The sequence below is a fragment of the Macrobrachium nipponense genome, chromosome 12 (genome assembly GCF_015104395.2).
Source record: "Macrobrachium nipponense isolate FS-2020 chromosome 12, ASM1510439v2, whole genome shotgun sequence".
In the NCBI taxonomy this organism is placed as follows: domain Eukaryota; kingdom Metazoa; phylum Arthropoda; class Malacostraca; order Decapoda; family Palaemonidae; genus Macrobrachium; species Macrobrachium nipponense.
Genome location: NC_087205.1, coordinates 48,069,223 through 48,094,534, shown reverse-complemented (window position 1 = coordinate 48,094,534; position 25,312 = coordinate 48,069,223). Strand labels below are relative to the sequence as shown.

Below are 25,312 nucleotides of genomic sequence, written 5' to 3'. Positions count from 1 at the left end.
CGACGGAGGAGAAGGTACATCGACGGCAACCCCAGACTTCAAGGCTTCTCGGGGTTGGTTTGATAAATTTCGTAAACGGACTGGCATCCATTCGGTGGTGCGGCATGGGGAGGCTGCCAGCTCGGACACGAAAGCGGTCGAAGCCTTTGCTAAGACATTCGACGAGATGACGATCAAGGAAGGCTACAGTTCTCAGCAAGTCTTCAACTATGAGAAGACTGGCCTTTTTTGGAAAAAAATGCCCCGTTGGACATACATCACGGAGGAAGAGAAGAAGCTACCTGGGCATAAGCCTACGAAAGACAGGCATACGCTCGCACTTTGTTCCAACGCCAGTGGGGATTGTTAGGTGAAGCCCTTACTTGTCTATCATTCCGAGACTCCTCGAGCGACCCACAAAGTGCTAAAGGAGAAGATTCCGGTGATGTGGAGGGCTAATGCGAAAGCCTGGGTAACGAGACTTTTGTTCACCAAGTGGGTAAATCTGTGTTTCGGCCTGACAGTGAAGAAATACTTGGAAGAGAAGCCCCTCCCTCTGAGATGTCTGCTGTTGTTGGACAATGCCCCTGCTCACCCCCCTGGCCTCAAGAAAGATATCCTAGCAGAGTATTCTTTCATCAAGGTTCTTTAACTTCTGCCTAACACCACCCCTCTCCTCCAGCCCATGGACCAGCAAGTGATATCAAACTTCAAGAAGCTGTATACAAAACATCTTTTCAAGAGATGTTTCGACATCACCAATACCACAAACCTCACTGCGTGAATTTTGGAAGGATTATTTTGATATCGTTATATGCATCCGATTCATCGATCAAGCCGAACCTTGAATTCTTTGTGGAGGAAACTCTTGCCTGATGCTGTATCCGCCCAAGACTTCTAGGGATTCAGCCTGGGCGAAGCTGATTCAGATTCAGAAACAGTTGACAATCCTGAAACTGTTTCGCAACCAGATCTTGACGAGATTGTTGTACTCGGCAAGTCCATTGGGCTGGTCGTTATGAGGACGACATCAATGACCTTCTCGAGGAGCACCAAGAGGAGCTTACGACGGATGACCTGAAGGAGTTGGAGGCCATGCAACATAATGTCGTTCAAGAAGAGTTCTCTAGCAGCGGCGAGAAGGAGGAGGAGGACCCTATGAGAATGGCAGAAATTAAGGATGCTCTAGCTGATTTTCATAAAGTGCAACCATTTGTAGAAAAGAGACACCCCGAAAAGGCTTACACAGGTTGTATGCTTGCGCAGTTCAATGACGTATGCCTGAGTCATTTCAGGGACATTTTGAAAAGTAGGCAGAAGCAGCCTTCCTTGGATAGTTATTTTTTAAAGAGGCCTTTAGTAAGCAAACAGTAAGGTCCAAGTGATATGAAAAAACAGAAAATTGGAAGTGGTGAAGAAATTGAAATTTGTTAAAAAACGTAAAGTAAAAAAGTAAAAAAAAAAAAAAAAGTTAAAAAATCAGAAAAAGCCCCCCCCCAAAAAAAATTAATTAAAGTTTTTCGTAAAGTTAGGTGTTAATGTTTTCTGCCATTTGATAATGTGTTTTGTAAAGTTTAGTGATAATGCTTTCTGCCACTTTTTAATGTTTCGTAAAGTTAAGTGTTCATGTTTTCTGCCATTTGTCATCCTCCTCTGTCGCCACTTTCGGAGATTGCCTCACTCGAAAGGTAAGGTTCCACATTTTACTACATATAAACGTACATGTATGTACAGTATTTCTTATACCCTGTACACTAATACACTTCATTTACAGGTATAGTATAGTTTATACTGTATTAGGTATTGAATGGTCCAAATTGTTGTATTTCATTGTTTATTGGTCAATTTAGCTTTATTATAAAATTTACTGTGGTGTTTTTGTAGGGCTTGGAACGAATTAGGCAATTTACATGTAAAACATAGTTCTAGATATGAAAAAATCAGGTTAGGAAGGCCGCTTTGGAGTGTATTAATTTCATAACCTAAGGCACTACTGTATAAAACTTTTTACTGGGTTTTTCTTGAGTTTTAACTAACAAAATAGGAGGTTTTAAGCATTTTTATAGGGGTTCCAATTATTCGCGGGTTCTAACTATTCACAGGGGGGTCTGATACGCATCCCCCGCAAATACGGGGGGACCACTGTATTTTGTTTGGTAAGAGACTGCAATAAAAATGGAATTTTTATAATAAAATGAACCTACAGCTGTATAATTGTTCAGTAAGTATGCAATAAAATTTCATTTTATTATAAAAATTCCATTTTAGCCATGAAAATAACATCAAACGGCAAATCCTGAGACCGTGAATAAGGGTAGGTCCATTGTATGTGTTCCACAGTTTTTTAGCCCACTCGAAACTGGTACAATACAAGGGTACGCCGTAATGGCGACTCGCCGCCGCCCGCTACGGTAAAGTGACGCCTAACAAAACCCTAAATAAAGGCAAAACGAAAGGCAAATTCACTCCCTAAATATTGAAAAAAGCTGAACCAGTACTTAACTTGGGTGAAGAGGCAGATTGACGATCCATAATGAGGAATAACTCAAAACAATGAAAAAGAACAGATAGCTTTATACGAGCGTGCAAACACGAGGTGGCTATCGAAAAGTTTGACGTCACAGACGCCTTCAACGGGGTAGCTAGGTGTGACCTATGGGTCGGCTCCCCTTATTTAGGGTCTTTTGATAAGGAAAAGGCTAATTGGAGGGGTTGCTGTGGTAGTGTTTAACACTCGCCCCAGTTTTATACCGACACCTTTTATGTAGGTGAGCGAGTCAGAGGCTTCTGACATGTCCAATTTAGCAGTTCTCTGGTATTATAGCAATATTTTACTAGAAAAAGAAGACACATTTCACGGTGCGACACGGCTGAGCCCAGAAATATCTGTGAATCCAGAACCATGAGTAGCGGGGCGGTGGGGTGTAGACTGTATTCTCCTCAATCCCTTCATCTCCAAACTTCAAACTTCCTCCTGGCCAAAGCCTCCAACCTATGTGCATACAAGCCCACTTCCGGAATCTCTGGCTTTCATCTTTTCCTCCCCAAACCTATCATCCTTCATATACACAACACTTCCTTTCATTCTCTTCACCTGCTTCATTACTCAAGCCTTCAAAGACTCATACCCTGGCTCACCATAACACATACTCTCGTGGCACAACTTCAGCCACCCCTTATAGGAAGACTCGCTTACAGGCAGGCCCCAGTTCAGCAGTGGGGGTTCCATTCCCAACGGCATGACGATAATGAAAAATTGGTGATAATGGCGCTGATCCCTGGTTATTGGGGCTGATAACTGAAGACTAGCGCCAAAACCTGAGGGTTGAGGCTTATAAGCAAAATCCTCTTCATTTTCATATCTTTCTGGCAAACCAGGTACTTGTATCTTTTGCCAAGCATATTAACTGGTCAACTTAGGGAATTGATCACGAAGTGCATTAATCACTGCAAGCTTGAAATCAGTTGTGATGGTTTTAGAGTATACGTTTCTTTGTTTTTATTTTCATTGACAAATGAGCAAATACCAATGGGATCACGTTATGATAATGCACCCGATGATTAGTATATATAGTAACTGCTGAACCAGAGGCGGAGCAGTTTTAAACTTGCTGTCCACATACCAATGACGTGACTCAGCCAATAGATTCAAGTTGCACTTGTAGACCAAAAAGTGATTCTGTTTAGCTTGGACTGCTATCCAACAAAAGGAACTGATCTTCCACATCTGTCACTTGATACCGATCTGGTATATGCAGCTCTTCCAGCAAAATGAGATTTGGCTGAGCTTCGTGCATATTCTGCCTCAAACGCTGGACCGTTCTTGCTAGACATACTAACACTGATGGCATCTGTCCTTGCACAGTAGCAGATAATCGAGCAGTAGATGCTGCAGGTGAGTGTTAGTTTTAGGAGTTGCTTCTGCATGCTCTTTCATTTTGGCTGCCACTTTTTTCATTTTGGCCTTTGCTGGATCAGGCCCAAGATTATGACCTTCTGGGTCTTTCACATATGAAGCCAAGCTAAGCAACTTGGTCTGTCATATTCTGTGCATTTCCAAACAGTTTTCCCAGCTTGAGCTGATTTTCCTTTCAAAAAAGGAAACCATGATAATTCAACAAATTGCAACCTTTGTGGCTTTTCACAAGTTCCAGAGGCATTGAGAAATTTTTTATAAAACAATGTTGACAATACAAGAGATCTGTTTCAAGACGGACTGACAGTTCCCCAAAACAGACTGAAATAGTCTGACTAAACTTTAGACCAAATGAACTCAAAAACACTTCATTTATGTCTGTATAGAAGACGACGACTAAAATGGCTTATTATTTCCTGCCCATTGTTTCCATGTTTGTGTGGCCATTATGCCATTACTCATTGTCAGTGACAACATTGTCATACAACATATTGATGTGACATTTTGACAGTTACGCCATACATATCGACACGTGGCATTTTGTCGTACAGCATTTTGACAGGAGATATTTGTCCATGACATTTTGTCATGAAATCATTTTAGTTTGTCAGGCTTCTTACAATTATTTGTTCATTATTCATCATCATGTAATTTATTGACATAGTGGCTGCAGAATCACATGTATTATTGTGGTAGCAGGTTTACAGCATAAGAAAATTAGTTATATCTAGTAGTTTCAAGAAGCTGAGTTGCATGAGTCACATACATATACTGTTTTAAGCTTTGAAGCTACTTGTGTCAGAAAAATTGCATTTTAGAAGCCTAAAATGTAAATTTTAAGTTATATCTCAGGGTACACTTCATTTTCAAAGATTCTTTCAATTGCTAATAGCAAATGGATGCCATACTGTTCTGCTGTGATAGGTTAACCTAAGCTGGGAATAGTACACTCATAAGAACCAAAAGAAATTTGAGGTACACTTCTTTTGTAGTGTGTCTGTGTCTTTTTATGAGAGAGATCTAGTTATCTTTAAACCCTGCAGACAAGCAGTCTGACTCGTTTATAAATATTTTTATGATTATTATTATTATTATTATTATTATTATTATTTGGTTGTAGTGGTAGTGGCTAGCTTATCTAATACTGCAGAGTCACTGCATTAGATATGTATTGTATGCATTGTATATATGGTAGCAGTGTTGCAACATTAGAGCTGAACCAACTAGCATTCCAATATGAAATGGAAGCAAATGTTACCCCTGTTCTACTCCAAGTACAGTAGTACCTCGAGATACGAAATTAATCCGTTCCGAGGCGCCCTTCGTATCATGAAGTTTTCGTATCTTGGACCACATTTTACATGTAAAATGGCTAATCCGTTCCAAGCCCTCCAAAAACACCCCAGTAAATTATATTTCCAGGCCTAAAACACATGTTCTAGAGTTACGACGCCGATCCGACGGAAGAAATATGACTCCAAAAAGGCAAAATACTGAACATACTTGAGTAATATTCAACTGCATGTAATGTTCAACCCCATTTTTACTGCATATATTAGGACTTTAGCATATCCCTTAGCAATAAGCCTAGCCTATGTTAGCGGTTGCTACTGTAGCCTAGTCTATGATTCTGACATCTAAACCTAAGAGCTAAAAGCTTAGAATATGCCAATAAAATGTATAAATAATCAGTATGTACTCATTTCAAATAATTATTAATTAATCATTAACTATAATACACAAACAAACAAAAAAAACCTTCCAATCGATTGTTTACATTCAGCTCTTACCCGTCTTACCTCTTACGAGTACCGAACGAACGCCAAGCATTCATTTTTCCTAGCACACACTAAGCCATAAATTTTCATTAGTATTTCTCTTCAACTAATGAAACTACCAAACAGTATAATAACCATTCATTTCTATTCTTTATTCTATCTTTACCTAATGGAGATACCGAGTTACTGAGAGCTATAATGAAACATACGTATGCGTAACATAATAATAAAACAGAAGAATTCTAAAAAAAATACGTTTTTGTTGGCAGTCTGATTTATTTTATATTTTATGATATCTAATTCACAATTTTTTTTATTAAATGTATTGCATGTACTATAATAAACAAAAACAAAAAAAAGCTTCCAAACTTCTGTTTACATCCAGCACTTGCGAGTATAGAACGATCGCCAAGCAATCACTTTACACAGTAAACCATAAATTTTCATTATCTCTCTTCAACTACTGAAACTACCAAACAGTATATTAACCATTCATTTCTATTCTTTATTCTATCTTTACCTAATGTTTTTTTTTTTTTATTAACCCTTTACTGCCGACTGGACGTATTTTACGTCGACATTTTTTGTCTCTCGGGTGCCGACTGGACGTATTTTACGTCGACATACAAAAGTTTTTTTAAAAATTCGCGGAAAAATACTTTTATGCCTACCAGCCGAAAACTCTTGAATCACACGCCTTGGGGGATGCTGGGAGTTCACGGATCAAGGTGTTGTTTTGTTTACAATCGTTACGCAGGCGCGCAAGCGCGAATTTCTTTCTTGCCGCACTAAAAAGTATCTGTGACACATCTCTGAAATTATTTCGTCACTTTGACATAATTTTTGTACCATTTTAAATTAGCCGTTACATGGAGTATTATATATGAAAATGTGCGCATTTTTATGTAGAATACAACAAAAAAATACTCATGATTTTAGCTTTTATCAGTTTTGAGATATTTTCATATAAATAACGATAAGTGCCAAAATTTCAACCTTCGGTCAACTTTGACTCTACCGAAATGGTCGAAAAACGCAATTGTAAGCTAAAACTCTTATATTTTAGTAATATTGAATCATTTACCTTAATTTTGCAACTAATTGGAAGCCTCTAGCACAATATTTCGATTTATGATGAATTTATGAACAAACTTTTTCCTTAACGTCCGCGCGGTAACTCTTCCGAAAAAAATCATACATGCGAATGTGGTAATGTTTGCACCATTTTAAATTAGCTGTTACATAAAGTTTTATATACGAAAATGTGCGCAATTTCATGCACAATACAACTAAAAACAACCCATGGTTGTAGCTTTTATCAATTTTGAAATATTTTCATATAAAAAATGATAAGTGACAAATTTTCAACCTTCGGTCAACTTTGACTCTACCGAAATGGTCGAAAAACGCAATTGTAAGCTAAAACGTTTATATTCTATTAATATTCAATCATTTACCTTCATTTTGCAACAAATTGGAAGTCTCTAGCACAATATTTCAATTTATGGTGAATTTATGAAAAAAATAAGATTTTCCTTACGTCCGCGCGGTAACTCTTCCGAAAAAATCATACGTGCGATTGTGGTAAGGTTTGCACCATTTTAAATTTGCCGTTACATAAAGTTTTATATATAAAAATGTGCGCAATTTCATGTAGAATACAACGAAAAATAATTGAAGGTTGTAGCTTTTCTCATTTTTGACATATTTGCATATAAATCACGATAAATAGAAAAAAACCCACATTCGGTCAACTTTAACTCTACCGAAATGGTCTAAAAACGCAATTGTAAGCTAAAACTCTTACAGTCTAGTAATATTCAGTCATTTATCTTCATCTTGAAACAAAGTCAAAGTCTCTAGCACAGTATTTAGATTTATGGTGAATTTAAAAAAAAAAACTTTCCTTCCCTCCGCGTGCGGATTCTCCGCCACAAATCTCCGAAATGCGTACGTCCCATTCTTGGAATATTTGCTCCATTTCATATTAGGCATTTCATAGAGTTTTATATATGAAAATGTGCGCAATTTTATGTAGAATAAAATGAAAAATATTTGAAGGTTGTAGCTTTTCTTATTTCCGAAATAATTGCATATAAAATTAAATATATAAAAAAATTCGACATTTGGTCAACTTTAACTCGTCAGATATGGTCGAAAACTGCATTTGTAAGCTAATATTCTTACAGTATAGTAATATTCAATCATTTGTCTTCATTTTGAAATAAATTGGAAGTCTCTAGGACAATATTTAGATTTATGGTGAATTTTTGAAAAAAAATATTTGTTTACGTCCGCGCGTTACGAATTCATGCATTATTTTGTGATAATTTTTCTTGATGAATATTTTCTCTGTTGCTTTTATCGTTTTACAATGTGTTATATACCAAAATTATTGCAATTTAGTGTGCATTACAAAAAAAAAAAAGTAACTTGTTACCTTTAACCGTTTTGCGCATGGCGCGATTTGAATACAATTATATATGAAATTTCGTTTTTGCGCTATCATATATCGCATTATTTATATATGATAATGATATTTTTTTTCATTTCTGATGGTTGCATATGAAACTTCAGGCAATGACAAAAAAAAGGAGCCAAAAATGAACTCTTTATCTTGAAAAAAATATTTTTTCCGCTCTGAAACACCTCCGGCACACGGGAGACATTTTTTTTTATTACCGCTTCGGCGTTTAAGGGTTAAATGTATTGCATGAATAAGTTTTTCAATTTACTGCATCCTTTTACCAATAGAATACTTAAAGCACAAGGGGTCGATGCTGACCAATAGGAGAGCAGGACCTTATGGGGTGACTAGCATCAGGAACCAATGGGAGAGCGGGAGGATGGTGGCGAGTTTACTCAGTTGGCGGCGCGGGAGTTTTAAAATTGTTCTCGGTGGTCCGGGCGAATCTCGGGACTTTACAGCAACAACCTTTCGTATCTTGAAAACTTTTTCGTATGTAGAGCTTAAAATTTTTCGTATTTGCTTTCATATCTCGAGTTTTTAGTAAGTTGAGCCTTTCGTATGTCGAGGTACCACTGTACATTATTTCAAATGTTTAAAAACGTTGTAAACTGGACATTGCTGTATAAGTGAACTAGCTCTTATACTGAATACAAAGTAAATCACAGAAATATGCTAATAAAAGTGAATTAAATAAATCCCTGATGATGAATACGTGATGTTAGAAGAGCAATACATTGTTAAAATAGCAACTGCATCAGTGTCATTACCTCAGCTGCTGTTGATTATATGCAACAACCATAGAACAATGAGAGCTTTTGGTGTTTAAACCACAAATCTCAATTTTGCTCGCGTTAATTTTTTTTTCTTTAGACATACAGCTCTTTATGCTGGTAAAGTGTTTCTTAACAGCCTACTTTAAAACCATTATGGAGAGACAGAATGATGCCAGCATGTATTGTATGTTATGGCAGCTAAGTGCCAAGTATGAAATCATTAGGCAAATGGTTGGTTTAATTTTTTTTTAGTGTGTAAGACCTTACTCAAAGATCATCATTATTATAATTGGTACCTTAATTATGAAAGGAGTTATAAAAGATATAGTCATAGAAATTGAAGTTGGACAATCATTACAGAGGAATATTAAAATAATGGCTTGACCTTTGGCAAAATTTATAACACTTGGTGTTTTGTTTACAGCTAATTTTGTAGCAGGGGCTGACTTCACACTAACTGGGTTAGACCTCTTTTTCATTTCTTAATTCTATCTGAATGCATTCAGAGACAAGGGAGAACTTCTTGTCCTGTCAGAATGATGTCTTTATATCTTCATTGAACAAATGAGACACCCAAACTCACTGTTGATACAAAATGTTTTAGGAAGTAGGAACAGGAATAAGATTTTACTTTAGCTCTTAAATTGAGACAATAATAGATGGCTGTGCTATACAAGTTTAGCTGCATGGTCACTTAACCAAAGTGGCTACCTCTGTATTTTTATTCTTGTAATATTATCTGGATACCAGCTGTCTTATGTGGTGGTCGTATGGATGGGTGATACCAATCAATTGATGATTCCTCAAGGGTGTGAGATAGAGATGACTTGGGCCCTTTTTCTCAGGGCTTGTAAAATAACTATGGATAGTGTGGCCATTGCTTCAGTTGAAAGTCGTACATTCTTTTTATTTAACACCTTTGTCATAATTTTTTTTCCTCATCAAGAAAATTATACAAGATGTAGACTTAGTGGAGTTCATTCACTCCTGCATTGAGTCTCACTTTGTGGCTAATGGCCAGATACTTCTGAACAATTTCCAATTTACTGGCATACCATCTTTTACCATTGGAGACATATAACAGGGACCTTGGTCCCCAGATACCTTTATGGTGGTTTAAGCATGTAGGAAGACACTCTATCCTAGCCCTATGTCTGCCTTTTAGTAGGTAATCAATGGCAGGTGGTGTCTTTTTTTCTCAAAGTGGTGTCTGGTGGTTCCCATATTTACATACCAAGTAATATTCAGACCTGCTAGCTATGTTGTCCAAGGCACCTAGAATTATTCTGCCTTTGTCTAACCATTGGATTCAGCCACTTGAAGTTTGGAATCTCCAGACAGTCAGAGTTCTGGAACTTTGGTTTAGGTTACATGTACTATGGTGTCACAACAACTTGGGTCATTGAGGGGTGGGGGACGGAGGTCTGTTTGTTCAGAATTGTCCCAAATATAATCGAAACTTGCAACTTTGTCATGTAAGTTCGAGTCATCATCCACTTCCCGTCTGGAGTTTTCATTAGTGAACTTTGCAGAATACTAATGTGTCCATTTGGGTGCTACATGCTATCTGAGGAGATTATACTATTTCAGTCTTGAATGTTAACATGTCTTAGTTAGTTCTTAGTGTCAAGGAAAGGGTGTTCAGAAACACTGGGTCTTCCTGGGTCTGAGCTGAGTTGATTCACAGGCGGGTGATTCGCCAAGTGTGAAGGGTGAGTATGCAGCCTGAATGAGAGCTCATTATGGTAGAGGTATCACCCCATTCTTAGCACCCAAAGGGCCACTTTCACAAATAGGGTGCAAAGCATTGAAATTTGAACATCATAGAAATGCTCCCATAGCTATTATTTGGTGAAGTAGATACATTCAGCTTTCAGAAAATGCATAGGTTTCAGATCTTCACTTTTTGTGGCACCTTTTGTAAATGGTTCATGGAAGTTAAATGCAAATGTTTTTTTAATTTATTTATTAGAGGTATTCTGGACATACAAATGCTGAATGAAGTATGGTTCATTTACATATCGATACATTATGTATGTTGAATTGGTATACAAAAATCATTGATGAGGTATCACAAACAAAAATCCAGAAATCAATAAAATACAACAAATTTTTTTTCAGCAGTGTAGTTAATTTTTTCCCACTATCAATTAGTTTATGTATAAGATTTACACTCTTCACTTGTAATGGATTTGTAAGTGATTAGTGTTGAGAATGAAACTATCATAGTTCTCCTGGAACCATTAGTAGTGGCACAGTAAGCCATTTTCCAGATTGGTTTCAAATGGATTTTGGACGTGACGTTTCAGACATACTGAAATGTAATGTTTATCCATGACAAATATTTGCTATGACTATCAGACATACTAAAACAAACATTTCTTAGTTCTTTACGGATGATATGATATGTCCTAAATGCGTGAATTCTTGCAGTCAGTGTTGTACTGCATCAGTGTGCTGAATGTAAGAAGAAACTTAATGATTATCTTTCAGTAGATGAGGAACATGAATTAGAGCCCCTGATTGGTATCAACTTGAAACTGTGGAAAAAAAGCTAAACAAGAAAATACAGAAGAAAATTGATAATTACACCAGACACTCTCAAATTGTCACCCGTCAACATAAATGTTATCAAGAAATTCAGGAAAATCTTGAAAGCGGACAAGCACTGCCTATATCAGACCATTCAGAAAACTGGACAATCATGTACCCCATAGAGGCTCAGTCCATGCATTTTCATGACCAACCAAGTTGTGATACTGACAGTGGTAGTGACAAGGATGAAAAGATTATTGACAAGAGTTATACCTCATTCTTTCAGAGAGAATAGATAAAATCAAAGCTAATATCCAGATTTGTCATGAATACATACTACAGAATGTTGAGCAGTGCCATGGAAAAATCAACAGATTATGAGATGACAGATGGGTGTACTTAACCCTCTTACGCCGAAGCCCTAAAAACCAAAACGTCTCCCGTATGCCAAGGCGAGTTTGGAGTGAGCGCGGAAGCGGAAAAAATAATTTTTTCAAAAAATCACAGCGCGCTTAGTTTTCAAGACTAAGAGTTCATTTTTGGCTCCTTTTTTTTGTCATTGCCTGAAGTTTAGCATGCAACCATCAGAAATGAAAAAAATATCATTGTCATATATAAATAATGTGATATATGGTAGCGACAAAAAAAAAAATTCATACATAATTGTATTCAAATCGAGCTGTACACTAAATTGCGATCATTTTGATATATAACACTTAAAATGATCAAAGCAACACAGAAAAAATATTATCACAAAATGATGCATGAATTCGTAACGCACAGACGTAAAAAAATGTTTTTTTCAAAAATTCACCATAAATCTAAATATTGTTCCAGAGACTTCCAACTTGTTTCAAAATGAAGACAAATGATTGAATATTACGATACTGTAAGAGTTCTAGCTTAGAATTGCAGTTTTCGACCATTTCGGACGAGTTAAAGTTGACCGAATGTCGAATATTTTTATATATTTTCTTTATATGCAAATATTGCAAAATTGAGAAAAGCTACAACCTTCAAATATTTTTGTTTGTATTTTTCATGAATTTGCGCACATTTTCATATATGAAACTCTATAAAACGCCTAATATGAAAAGGAGTAAATATTAGGAGAATGAGACGTACGCATTTCGGAGATTTGCGGCCGCAAATCAGCACGCAGAGGGAAAGAAAGTTTTTTTTTTAATTCACCATAAATCTAAATATTGTGCTAGACACTTCGAATTTGTTTCAAAATGAAGATATATGACTGTATATTACTAGATTGTAAGAGTTTTAGCTTACAATTGCGTTTTTCGACTATTTCGGTAGAGTCAAAGTTGACCGAACATAGTTTTTTTTCTATTTATCGTGATTTATATACAAATATTTTGAAAAAGAGAAAAGCTACAACCTTCAATCATTTTTTGTTGTATTCTACATGAAATTGCGCACATTTTCATATATAAAACTTTATGTAACGGCTACTTTTAAATGGTGCAAACATTTCGACAATCGCAAGAAAAAATTTCTGATTTTTTTCGGAAGAGTTACCGCGCGGACGTAAGGAATATGTTTTTTTTTTTTATAAATTCACCATAAATCGAAATATTGTGCTAGAGACTTCCAATTCATTGCAAAATGAAGGTAAATGATTGAATATTGCTAGATTATAAGTTTTAGCTTACAATTGCGTTTTTCGACCATTTCGGTAGAGTCAAAGTTGACCGAAGGTTGAAATGTTTGCACTTATCGTTATTTATATGAAAATATTTCAAAACTTATAAAAGCTTCAACCATGGGTTGTTTTTAGTTGTATTTTGCATGAAATTGCGCACATTTCCATATATAAAACTTTATGTAACGGCAAATTTAAAATGGTGCAAACATTAGGACAATCGCACGAAAAAAATTTATTCGAAGAGTTACCGCGCGGACGTAAGGAAAAAGTTTTTTCATAAATTCACCATAAATCGAAATATTGTGCTAGAGACATCAAAATTGTTGGAAAATCAAGGCAAATGATTGAATATTACTAGAATATGAGAGTTTTAGCTTACAATTTCGTTTTTCGACCATTTTGGTAGAGTTAAAGTTGACCGAAGGTTGAAATTTTGGCACTTATCGTTATTTATATGAAAATATTTCAAAACTGATAAAAGCTACAATCATGAGTATTTTTCTGTTGTATTGTACATGAAATTGCAAACATTTTCATATATAATACTTCATGTAACGGATAATTTTAAACGGTGCAAAAATTATTTCAAAGTGACGAAATAATTTTTGAGATGTGTCACTGATACTTTTTAGTGCGATAAGAAAGAAATTCGTGCTTGTGCACCTGCGTAACGATTGTAAACAAAACAACGCCTTGATCCATGAACTCCCAGCATACCCCAAGGTGCGAGATTCAAAAGTTTTCAGCTGGTAGGCCTATAAGTATTTTTCCGCGAATTTAAAAAAAAACTTTTTTGAGTCGACGTCTAATACGTCCAATCGGCATATGGTAGACATTTTGACTCGACGTTTAATACGTCCAATCGGCGTAAGAGGGTTAACAGTACAAAAGTAGAAAATTCTTTGTGTGGCTTAGCAACAAAGGGCAGTCTGAGAGACAGCCTATGCGGATCTACATGAAACCTAGGCATGGTAAGTCAAAAGGTGATGGAGCTGGAGGGGCATTAAAAGTTCAACTTGATCAGTCTGTACATTCAGAACAAATGGTATTTTTCTCAGCCAAGCAGGTCAAGTTACACAAAGTCGCATATTTCACTATTTGGATAAAGTTGCCATTTTGTCAGAAAATGAAAAATACTACAATCCTATCAAACACACATGAAATTTGCCAAGTATATCAAGTCAGACCTGGGGTGATAGGCACTCAGGAGAAAGCATGTTCATGTAAATATTGTCTCAACTTCAAGTTTGACCAATGATCCAATCACTTTGATGTACAGTAGTGCCTCAGGTTACGAAATTAATCCATTCCAAAGCAGCCTTTGTAACCTGATTTTTTCATATCCAGAACTATGTTTTACGTGTAAATTGCCTAATTCGTTCCAAGCCCTACAAAAACACCACAGTAAATTTTATAATAAAGCTAAATTGACCAATAAACAATAAAATACAACAATTTGGACCATTCAATACCTAACCTAACCATTACTGTACCAGTAAATAAAGTGTATTAGTGTACATGGTACAAGAAATACTGTATGTGCATGTACGTGCGTATGTAGGAAAATGTGGAACCTTACCTTTCGAGTGAGGCGATGTCCAAAAGTGGCGACAAAGGAGGACAAACGGCAGAAAACAAGAACACTTAACTTTACAAAACACATTAAAAAAGGACAGAAAACATAGAAAGCATCCTCTTCTTTCCTTGAACTTCAGCAACGTTCTTGGGACCCTGGCTAATAACGTAAGTAATTAAGTTCACACACAACATGATAAAGTAACTTACAGTAGAATGAAAGCAAAATCTATGTGAACAAACAAATTCCTCCACGTGTGTACGATAACGCTGACGAAACGAAATGTTCAAGGAACTCCCTTACGTAGATGCATGATGGGATAGATGCTGACCAATAGGAGAGCAGGATTTTATGGCAATAACTAGCATCAGGAACCAATGGGAGAGCGGAAGAATGGTGGCGAGTCTGCTGAGTTGGCAGCACGCGAGTTTTGAAATTGTTCTCAGTGGCCCGGGCGAATCTCGAGCTTTACAGTACACCCTTTCGCGACATGAATTATTTTCGTACACAGAAGCAAAAAAATCTTTGTCTTTGCCTTCGTAACCTGGATTTCTCGTACATAGGGACTTTCATATGTAGGGGTATGACTGTAGTACACAACTTGAAACTTGAAACACCTTCACCAGAGGAGGAAGATCCTGATGAATCTCAAGATACATTTTATGATCTCCATATCGGCCACTTTATTGCAGAGGAGTGGCTAGGTTAATGGTATCCAGATGAGAATATTATTTTTTACATAAAACCTACATTTGATTTTCATACTTAGTTTTATTCATTTGTATGGTAATAGATGATGCCAGAATGAGAATTTTGCAATTAGTTAAAAATTGTTATAGTCCTATGTCACAGATACTATTAAGTTGATTTGAATGCAGTGTAATACTTACCCGTACAGGAACCTTAGATGCCATTCTTTAAAATCAAGATTTTGTCTGAAATGTCATACTATTATTGCACTTCGTAGATTTTTCAAATGTTCAACATGCAATAACTTTGCTTTCAAAAGTTCAGGGCAAGTGATTGGAAAACTAAATGAAGACAGTTTTACCGTGAAGTGCATGGAGGCAGCAGGTACTGGGGATTTTGGAAAATTTAGGTGCCCACTTAAAGAGGATATCATCTAGATGTCAGCAGAGACCATAATTGACCTGTTACCTGACCCAATTCCATTCTCTCAATGACACAATGGGTGGAACAAATAAGTTATTGAGCTTGCTAATAGGAAATTCTTCATGAATTAAAGGATTGAAAAATGTGTGATGTTTCGGACATTTCATTACTTTCATTTTCAGCCAATAAAGCAATGCTTTATTTAATGCTACAAAGTTCATTTTTTGTCATAAATTTCAGAGGAGTTGTATTTAGGGATTTCAAGTTTATTTTCCAGAAATCTGAAGTCATGAAAGTTTTGTGAAATACTAAATAATAGAGTTGAAAAGTGTGACGTTTCGGACAATAAAGATTCCTTTATGAAGGCAGTGAACGTAAATAAGTAAAGTTTATTGTTTGTTGTAAGTATGTACAACAAGGTTTCTAACACAAAATAGCTGTTTAATTTTCATGTATTGTGTGTATATTTTGGCCCAATCAAAATATTTTTCCAATTCTCAGTTAACTTGTCTGTTGTAAAGTGTGCTGACTGTAATGAGAAATTTTCATAAACAAATAACAATAAGCTATGTTTATATATTTTATATATTCTTATCATACTTCCTTGAAAGGTCAACATTGATTTGCTCCATCAAAATTGCATACTATTTGGAATAAACTTGCATCAATTTCGGTATGTAGAACCGATACATGCCATAAACTATGCATTATCTGAAAGCTTAACATTCTGTCTAGCTAACAATATACAACTGTAAAAGTTGTTGTTGTAATCAAGGGTTGAAGTTATGAACAGAATCATATGTACTTGAAAAGATGATTTTTGAAAGTGGCCCCAGTTAGAACCTGTCTGCTAATCAGGTAGTACATACATGGAGAGTTGATCATGTTTTATCACCTGCATGGTGTTTTATTTGCATAACATTGCCCATGGCCTTCAGACAGGGAGCACCTCATCTATACATCCGGATGGCAGGAGATGGCATAGGAATACAGGCAGTCCCCAGTTTATGATGGTGGTTCCGTTCTTGAGACAAGTTGTAAGCCGAAAGTCATCTAAAATCCGAAGAAAATGTTACCTTTAATGCTTTGGTTGTATTGAAAACTATGTAAACTGCATTTTTATTGTATTTTGCTTTTTTGGATCGGCAGCGTAACTCGGGAACATGTCGTAAACCTGTAGATAATTTCTGATGAATATAATTGAAAAGCGCCTTAACCTCAGAACGTTGTAAGCCGGAACCATTGTAAACCAGGGACTGCCTTAATTAGTTTCTCTCTCTCTCTCTCTCTCTCTCTCTCTCTCTCTCTCTCTCTCTCTCTCTCTCTCTCTCTCTCTCTCTCTCCTTCTCTCTCTTCTCTCTCTCTCGTCTCTCTCTCTCCTCTCTCTCTCTCTCTCTCTCTATTCTCTCTCTCTTTGTTAACGAGAGTCTTGAGTCCCACCCCATATCCAAGCTGGATAGACACAAGGGGAGAGAAGGACAGATAGTAAAGTAAACTTGTTTTATTGCATTCACCTCTTTTTATCATTGACTCCTATGCCTAGGTTTTTATGGCTCGATTGAGTAATTGCTTACAAACCCATTACTCGATGGTCTATAAGTAACAATTACTACATCCCACATGTACAGTGTGCTAGAAGTGTAGTTCCCATCTTTCTTCTTTTGTTGCTATCAGACCAAGAAGGTGTCATCCCAGGTTGGCCAGACCTACCTGGTTAGTTTAGAGTTCCCAGATTTCTTCCTACCCTTGGGTAAGTCTCATATGTAAAGAATGAAGGTTTTTATAATGTGGGAACACAGCAAATTTTTAAAGCCAATTGTATTATCATACAAACCTGATCTGTACATGAACAGCCCACCTCAACCACCCCTCTTATCTGGCATCTAGACCAAAAGGCAAAATGGGTTGTGGACCAACTGGTATGCAGAGCTTCCCCCTACCTGTCAATAGTTAGCTGCCTTGTCAGTAAGTTGTAATGGCCATTCAAGCTTATCTGCAAGTTTAATCTTATGTAAAGAACTGCAGGTTTGTATGTTAAGAAAAATACAAATTACTTTAAAAATTTTCTATTTTGGTCAGAATTGATAGATTAGATAAAAGCTGTTCAATAAATATTGTCCAGACAACAGATGGCTGGAAAATGCAATGTTTAATAATTATGGAGAGTAGATAAGCTAGGTATATTTTCATGTTTTGAGATTTCAATTGGTTAGTTGTGATATACAAGAAACAGAACTGAATGGTTTGTGGAATGTCTGGGCTTTCGTCAATTATTTCATTTGTACCATAGTTTTTTGAAAATTATGAGTTCATGAAGAGTCACAATTGGTTAACCCTCTTACGCCGATTGGACGTATTAAACGTCGAGATAAATTGTCTCCCAGGTGCCGATTGGACGTATTAAACGTAGACATAAAATTTTTTTTTTTTTAATTTGCTGAAAAATACTTATAGGCTTACCAGTCAAAAACTATTGAATCACGCGCCTTGGGGGATGCTGGGAGCTCACAGATCAAGGCTTGTTTTGTTTACAACTGTTACGCAGGCACATGATTTTTGCACCATTTTTAATTAGCCATTACATGGAGTATTATATATGAAAATGTGCTCAATTTTATGTAGAATACATACAAAAAATACTCATGATTGTAGCTTTTATCAGTTTTGAAATATTTTCATATAAATAACGATAAGTGCCAAAATTTCAACCTTCAGTCAAATTTGACTACCGAAATGGTCGAAAAACACAGTTGTAAGCTAAAACTCTTATATTCTAGTAATATTCAATCATTTACCTTCATTTCAAATTGGACGTCTCTAGCACAATATTTCGATTTATGGTGAATTTATGAAAAATACTTTTTCCTTACGTCCGCGCGGTAACTCTTCCGATAAATTTTTTCGTGCGACTGTCGTAATGTTTGCACCATTTTAAATTTGCCACTACATAAAGTTTTATATATTGAAATGTACGCAATTTTATGCACAATACAACTAAAAACAACCCATGGTTGTAGCTTTTATCAGTTTTGAAATATTTTCATATAAATAATGATAAGTGCCAAAATTTCAACCTTCGATCAACTTTGACTCTACCGAAATGGTTGAAAAATGCAATTGTAAGCTAAAACTCTTATATGCTAGTAATATTCAATCATTTGCCTTCATTTTGCAACAAATTGGAAGTCTCTAGCACAATATTTTGATTTATGGTGAATTTATGAAAAAAAAAATATATATTTTCCTTATGTCCGCGCGGTAACTCTTCCGAAAAAAATCTCAAATTTTTTTCGTGCAATTATCGTAATGTTTGCACCATTTTAAATTAGCCATTACATAAAGTTTTATATATAAAAATGTGCGCAATTTCATGTAGAATACAACTAAAAATGATTGAAAGTTGTAGCTTTTCTCATTTTCGAAATATTTGCATATAAAGCACGATAAATTAAAAAAAAAAACCACGTTTGGTCAACTTTGACTCTACCGAAATAGTCGAAAAACGCAATTGTAAGCTAAAAATCTTACAGTCTAATAATATTCAGTCATTTATTTTAATTTTGAAATAAATTCAAAGTCTCTAGCACTATATTTAGATTTATGGTGAATTTGAAAAAAAAAAAAAAACTTTCCTTCCCTCCTCGTGCGGATTCTCCGCTGCAAATCTCCGAAATGCGTACGTCACATTCTCGTTATATTTGCTCCGTTTCATATTAGGCATTTCATAAAGTTTTATATATGAAAATGTGTGCAATTTCATGTAGAATACAACAAAAAAATAATTGAAGGTTGTAGCTTTTCTCATTTTTGAAATATTTGCATATAAAAAAAATATATAAAAAATTTGACATTCAGTCAACTTTAACTCGTCCGAAATGGTCAAAAACTGCAATTCTAAGCTAAAACTCTTACAGTATAGTAATATTCAATCATTTATCTTCATTTTGAAACAAATTGGAAGTCTCTAGAACAATACTTACATTTATGGTGAATTTTAAAAAAATAAAAAAAATTTTACGTCCGCGCGTTATGAATTCATGCATTATTTTGTGATAATTTTTTCTCTGTGTTGCTTTGATCATTTTACAATGTGTTATATACCAAAATGATCGCAATTTAGTGTACAATACAAAAAAAAAAATCAACCCGTTAGCTTCAACCGTTTTGCTCACAGCGCGATTTGAATACAATTATATATGAAATTTTGTTTTCACGCTATCATATATCGCATTATTTATATATGATAATGATATTTTTTTTCATTTCTGATGGTTGCATACTAAATTTCAGGCAATGACAAAAAAAGGAGCCAAAAATGAACTCTTAATCTTGAAAACTAAGCGCGCTGTGATTTTTTGAAAAAAATATTTTTTCCGCTTCGGCGCTCACTCCGAGACCCCCTCGGCATATGGGAGACGATTTTTATTATACTCCTTTGGCGTAAGAGGGTTAATATAAATATTTGTGATGACCGACCAGCAAACTTTGTAGAAACTCTTGCGTTACAGATCCATACATATGAAAAGAGTATCTGAGGTATGAAAATTAAAAGATAAGGAAATTGAATATTGCACCTTAGAATATGCTCCAATTAAGCATGATGTTTGAAATTAGTGCTCCTAAATAATTATTAATTTTTTCAGGGTGAAGTTGGTGGTGGTAGCAATACCACCAGCGCAGTAATGCCAATTCTTGCCTTGCCTGGAAACCCTTCATCTTTTGCTGTGTATGCCCACGTACGGGGGTTAGTGCTAGAAAATGCTGCTCGACAGGCACAAACCATCTACTTGGCAACTACTCAACCCATTCCTTCAGAGTCAGACACAGATGATGAATCTGATAAGGGAAAAGAACCAATGCTACAGATTCCAAAGGTAAGCTGTCATTAGGGTTATAGGTTCTGTTTACTAACTGATATTTCATTAAACTGCTATAGTTCATTTAGCCTTTTAGATTTGTAAATATATTAGTTGGAAGGTTTCAGTTTTTATGGAAATGATACAGACCTTTATTTTACGAAGGACGATTAACATTGACCGAAGCCTGTGTGTCAAGATCTAAATTGCTATTAAGGTAGTTTTCTTTGCTGGGGGTTTCATTCTCGATGGCACGATGATAACTGAAAATTGGTTATCTGCGCTGATAAGCAGGGATGGCCAAATATCGGCGCGAAAAATCTCAGTTGTCTTCATTGCTGGATAAGTGCCATAAAACCGGACAGCCGGTAACCAGGTACTGCCTGCGTATGTCATTTTGAATGTGGAATAGCAGCTGGGAGGCAGTGTCCCAGTGCTTTAATGATTTGAGACATGGAAGTCCTGGAAGCCTTACACCTCAGCTGTTAACCTAATACAGGTGGCCCTCGGTTAGCGGCAGGGGTTCCGTTCCTGGCCGTTGACTCGAAGTGATTTTCAACGCTAAGCAGTTTTAAAGCCTACAGCCACCACTCACCTTCTTTCAGAATACTAGACCAGTTAACAGCGCCCTAGACCATTCAAACAGTGCCATAATCCCACGATGGCGCAATAAGTAAAATTATATTTACGTAGTATTGCACTAAATAATTTACTGTACAGTAGTACTGTACAGTATGTACATTATAGTATTATAAATACTGTAAAGTGGAAAAAGCCTTGCTTTAATCCTTTGGGTGTCTAGAGTATGTAAAGATATAATAAGGTTTTATACAGTGTACAGGTAGCTGTGGTGTTCTAGTTACAATAATTCGTCTTATGATAATCCGATTTTATGAGAGACCAGAATACAATAACCTAACTTTAGCCCATCTTCTAGTTACATAATTTCAAAAACAGCAAAAGTGAATGATGAAAGTATGGTTTTAACATTACACTCATTGGGTAAACATGTACAGCCATGAACAACCGAACGAGAAACAACTTTTTTTCTAAACACAACCAAATTGGATAACAACATCCGTTTGGCTTGTATTTCAATCATCGTACTATAGTACACTATTACTGTAGTTGTCATAAATGATGTTATGTAGAATAGGACTGAGATATCTTAATGTAATAACTTTATTCTCTATAGATCAAAGATCAGTATAGATCAAAGATCAGTCGGGAAATATACTGTTAAATTTAAACCTAGTTATAGCTGAAGCTGAGAAAACTGTTCAAGCAGCTAATGATCATTATCGTGCATTATCAAACACAACCGTTGATAAAATTGAGATAAAATAATTTAAATTAAAACTGCTGTGCTTGAAACTGTAGGTTCCACGCCAATATAAGATGAGTAACGTAAAGTTCGTATTACGATGATATAAAGGAAAATTGCGAACGGAATCACATAATTTTTTTTCTCAAGAAACATGCCTCAATGTAATCTGTTAACGAAAAAAAATAGTTCACAATCACAACAAGACATATTCAAATCATATTTCCACTTAAGAACATGTCGTATAAGGAAAAATAACCCTGTCTCATATAAGTCCAGTATCTAGATATTTGTTTATGTTAACTAGAAGCAAGAAAATTCGCTCAAAATTGTGTTAAATATGGCGAAACAAACTCGTATTTGCCATCGCTGATTTCCAAAACAAAACATTGGCCGCTCCGCGGAATACTGGCTTAGATTTACCGTAGTATTTTATAATGCAATAATATGAGAATACTTATACTATTATTGGATACAGTGAAGTAATGTATAACTTTTTAAAAGAGTTATGGAAAAAATGGATATTTACTTTTTCTTCTGTGTTCATCTTAATTTTTGTCACTATGCCATCTACGTAGCAGCGGCATCTTGAGCTTATACTGTCTTACCTTAATTTTTTGCTCGAGTAACAAAGCAAAAAATCGACCGAGTTGTAGAGTTATATGTAATACTTCTATCCCATGGAAAAACAAACAAATTGCAGTGTTGCAAAATTGAATGTATAAGCGAGTTTTGTCTTTTGAAATAAATTTATGCAACAGTTGTACATATAATTTGTTAAAAAAACATGAAGGAGTGTTACAAAGATTTCAGGTGGACATGCTACTTGCCACTGTATCATATTTACGTACAAAAAATAAAAAATACCCTGTAATACATTTTTCATACACATTGTAAACATAAATGCATAAAAACTTATAACAAAAACCTGAAGGTTCATTGTGACAAAAAGCTGAAGTTTCATTAACAAAATTAATAAAATATACTTATCGATAGCATTGAAGCTTGGTGCACAGCAAGGGGGGGGGGGGTGAAAAACCAGGGGGGGATTTCACTGGGCGACACGGCTTCCTCGCCCAGAAATATATTTTTCCTACGTCAAAATCCCTTTTCTGGGCTCAGCCGTGTCGCTCCGTGAAATTGTACCAGAGAAACACCAAGCTACATCCCTCTGAAATGAAATACAATATTAATTTGAACTAAATTGGGTTTAAAGAAACAAAAAAAACAGTCTAGAATTGGAAAAATATAATTTATTATTTATAAAATATACCATATAGCAATAACATGTGGCAACAAAATACCCACATAATAAAATAATTACCACATAATTTGTATAAATGTAACATAATACACCAATTCTAATAACAGACATTTGCTGAGGTAGGTAGAATGTTAATGAGGCTGGCATAATGGAAAAGATTAATTTGACACAAGGACAGTACTATATTGATGTTGTAGCAGGAGACATTGGTCTCCCTACAGCTATTGCATGATATTTAAGATCCTCCAAAGACTTAAGGTAATGCTTTTTGAAAACCGATGGCGACTTCCAACCAGTATACTTCTTCAGATCATCAAAGTTCATATATTTGAAGAAATTTACAGAAGTTGCTATAGCCCGAATGTCATGCACCTTGGGAAATGACCCTGGGCTGGCTTTCTTGATAAAATACAAAATCTGCTGCCTAATGCCCTTTAGAGATATGGTACCACCACCGTTCCTAATGAAAAAGGGGCCTTCGGAATAGGTAGATGTTCTAGATAAATAGTCCTTAAGAGTTTTAACAGGACATAAAGATGGATCCTGCAGAAGCGGAACAATCTTCCATGGGGACCACCTTACCAAAGGGTCCTCATTCTTAGCCAGAAATTCTTTATTTGACGAAAGCAACACGTCACCTGAGGAAAGGAATTCTATATGCCCTTGGTCTCTAGATAAAGATGACAGCTCCGATATCCTGGCACCTGAAGCCAGACTTAATAAAAACAGTGTCTTACGCAAAAGGGTTTGGTAATCACATTTGAAGTTGTCTGTTTTAGAGGCTAACCTGAGAACATCGTTAAGAAACCATGACATTGACGACGGCCTGTGAATGGGCCGCAGGCGTGCACATGCCCTTGGGATTGAGGTGAAATAAGACTCAGTTAGATTTATACCAAACCCGAGAAGAAAAATCTTTTTCAGAGCTGACTTAGTGGTTGTTATTGTGGCAGCTGCCAAGCCTTGTTCAAATAAAGTCCTGAAGAAGGTTATAGCCACGTTCATTGTCATTACTTTGATATTTGATTCCCTGAGAAATGTAGACAATTTCTTAACTGCTGAATCATACTGGCGAAGTGTAGATTCTCTTTTGTCTGACTCCAAGAACAAAATGTTCTGTGGATCAATGTCCCCTACTCTCCTACCTGCAAACTTCATGAAATCCATAAAGTAAGGGTTTTGTGAAGACCTGAGGAATCTAACGCAGTCCTCGTTTGAACTTGTTGCGACAACCTCAAGTCCGGGAGAGGGTGAGGACGAAGACCTAGCTCCAGGAGAAGGGGAAACCAATTGCTCTTGGGCCAGTGAGGAGCTATGAGAGCCACCTGACCTTTGAAGGATCTCAACTTATGCAGCACCTTCAGGAGAAGGTTCACTGGAGGGAATAAATAAACCTTCCTCCACTGGTTCCAATCTATACTCAGGGCGTCCGTAGCGTATGCCAGAGGGTCCAGATTTGGGGCTACGTAACAAGGCAGCTTGTGGTTTGCCTCTGTAGCGAACAGATCTACTTCTAGACCCGATACTCTCCTGCAAACCCTCTTGAAGGATTCCTGGTCCAGTGACCATTCTGACTCCAGGGGGACTGATCGGGACAGTGCGTCTGCCACTACATTGTGGACTCCTGCCAGATGAGTAGCCGATAGATGCCAGGTGTTCTTGGCTGCTAGAGAAAAAATTGCTATCATCACGTGGTTCACATGACTTGACTTTGAACCACCTCTGTTTATACAGTGTACCACTACCGCACTGTCGAGGACCAACCTGATATGAGTCTTCTTCGGAGGACGGAGCTTCCTTAAGGTCAGAAACACTGCCATAGCTTCCAGGATGTTGATGTGAAGCTTTTGGAACTGAGGTGACCAAGTTCCCTGAACCTTCTCATGCTGTGAATAACCTCCCCAACCTGTCAGTGATGCGTCTGTATGCACCACTAGGGACGGGGGAGGGAACTGCAACGGTAACTCTCTGGCTAGGTTTGCGGCCTTTGCCCATGGATGCAGAAGTTTCCTGAGAATCAGAGGTATCCGGGCGATCTTGTCCCGACACTTGGCATTGGCCTTTGAAC

General features: G+C 36.4%; 1 protein-coding gene across 11 annotated transcripts in view; it reads left to right on the top strand.

Annotated features, from left to right (window-relative positions):
* Window positions 1–25,312, top strand: part of LOC135224515 (E3 ubiquitin-protein ligase MYCBP2-like) — a 1,655,355-nt gene that overhangs the window by 213,363 nt on the left and 1,416,680 nt on the right. For all 11 annotated transcript variants that reach the window (XM_064263565.1, XM_064263560.1, XM_064263570.1 and 8 more), the window contains one exon: window positions 20,444–20,674. In XM_064263565.1, the coding sequence (XP_064119635.1) occupies window positions 20,444–20,674 (231 nt within the window). The remainder of the gene's footprint in view (window positions 1–20,443; window positions 20,675–25,312) is intronic.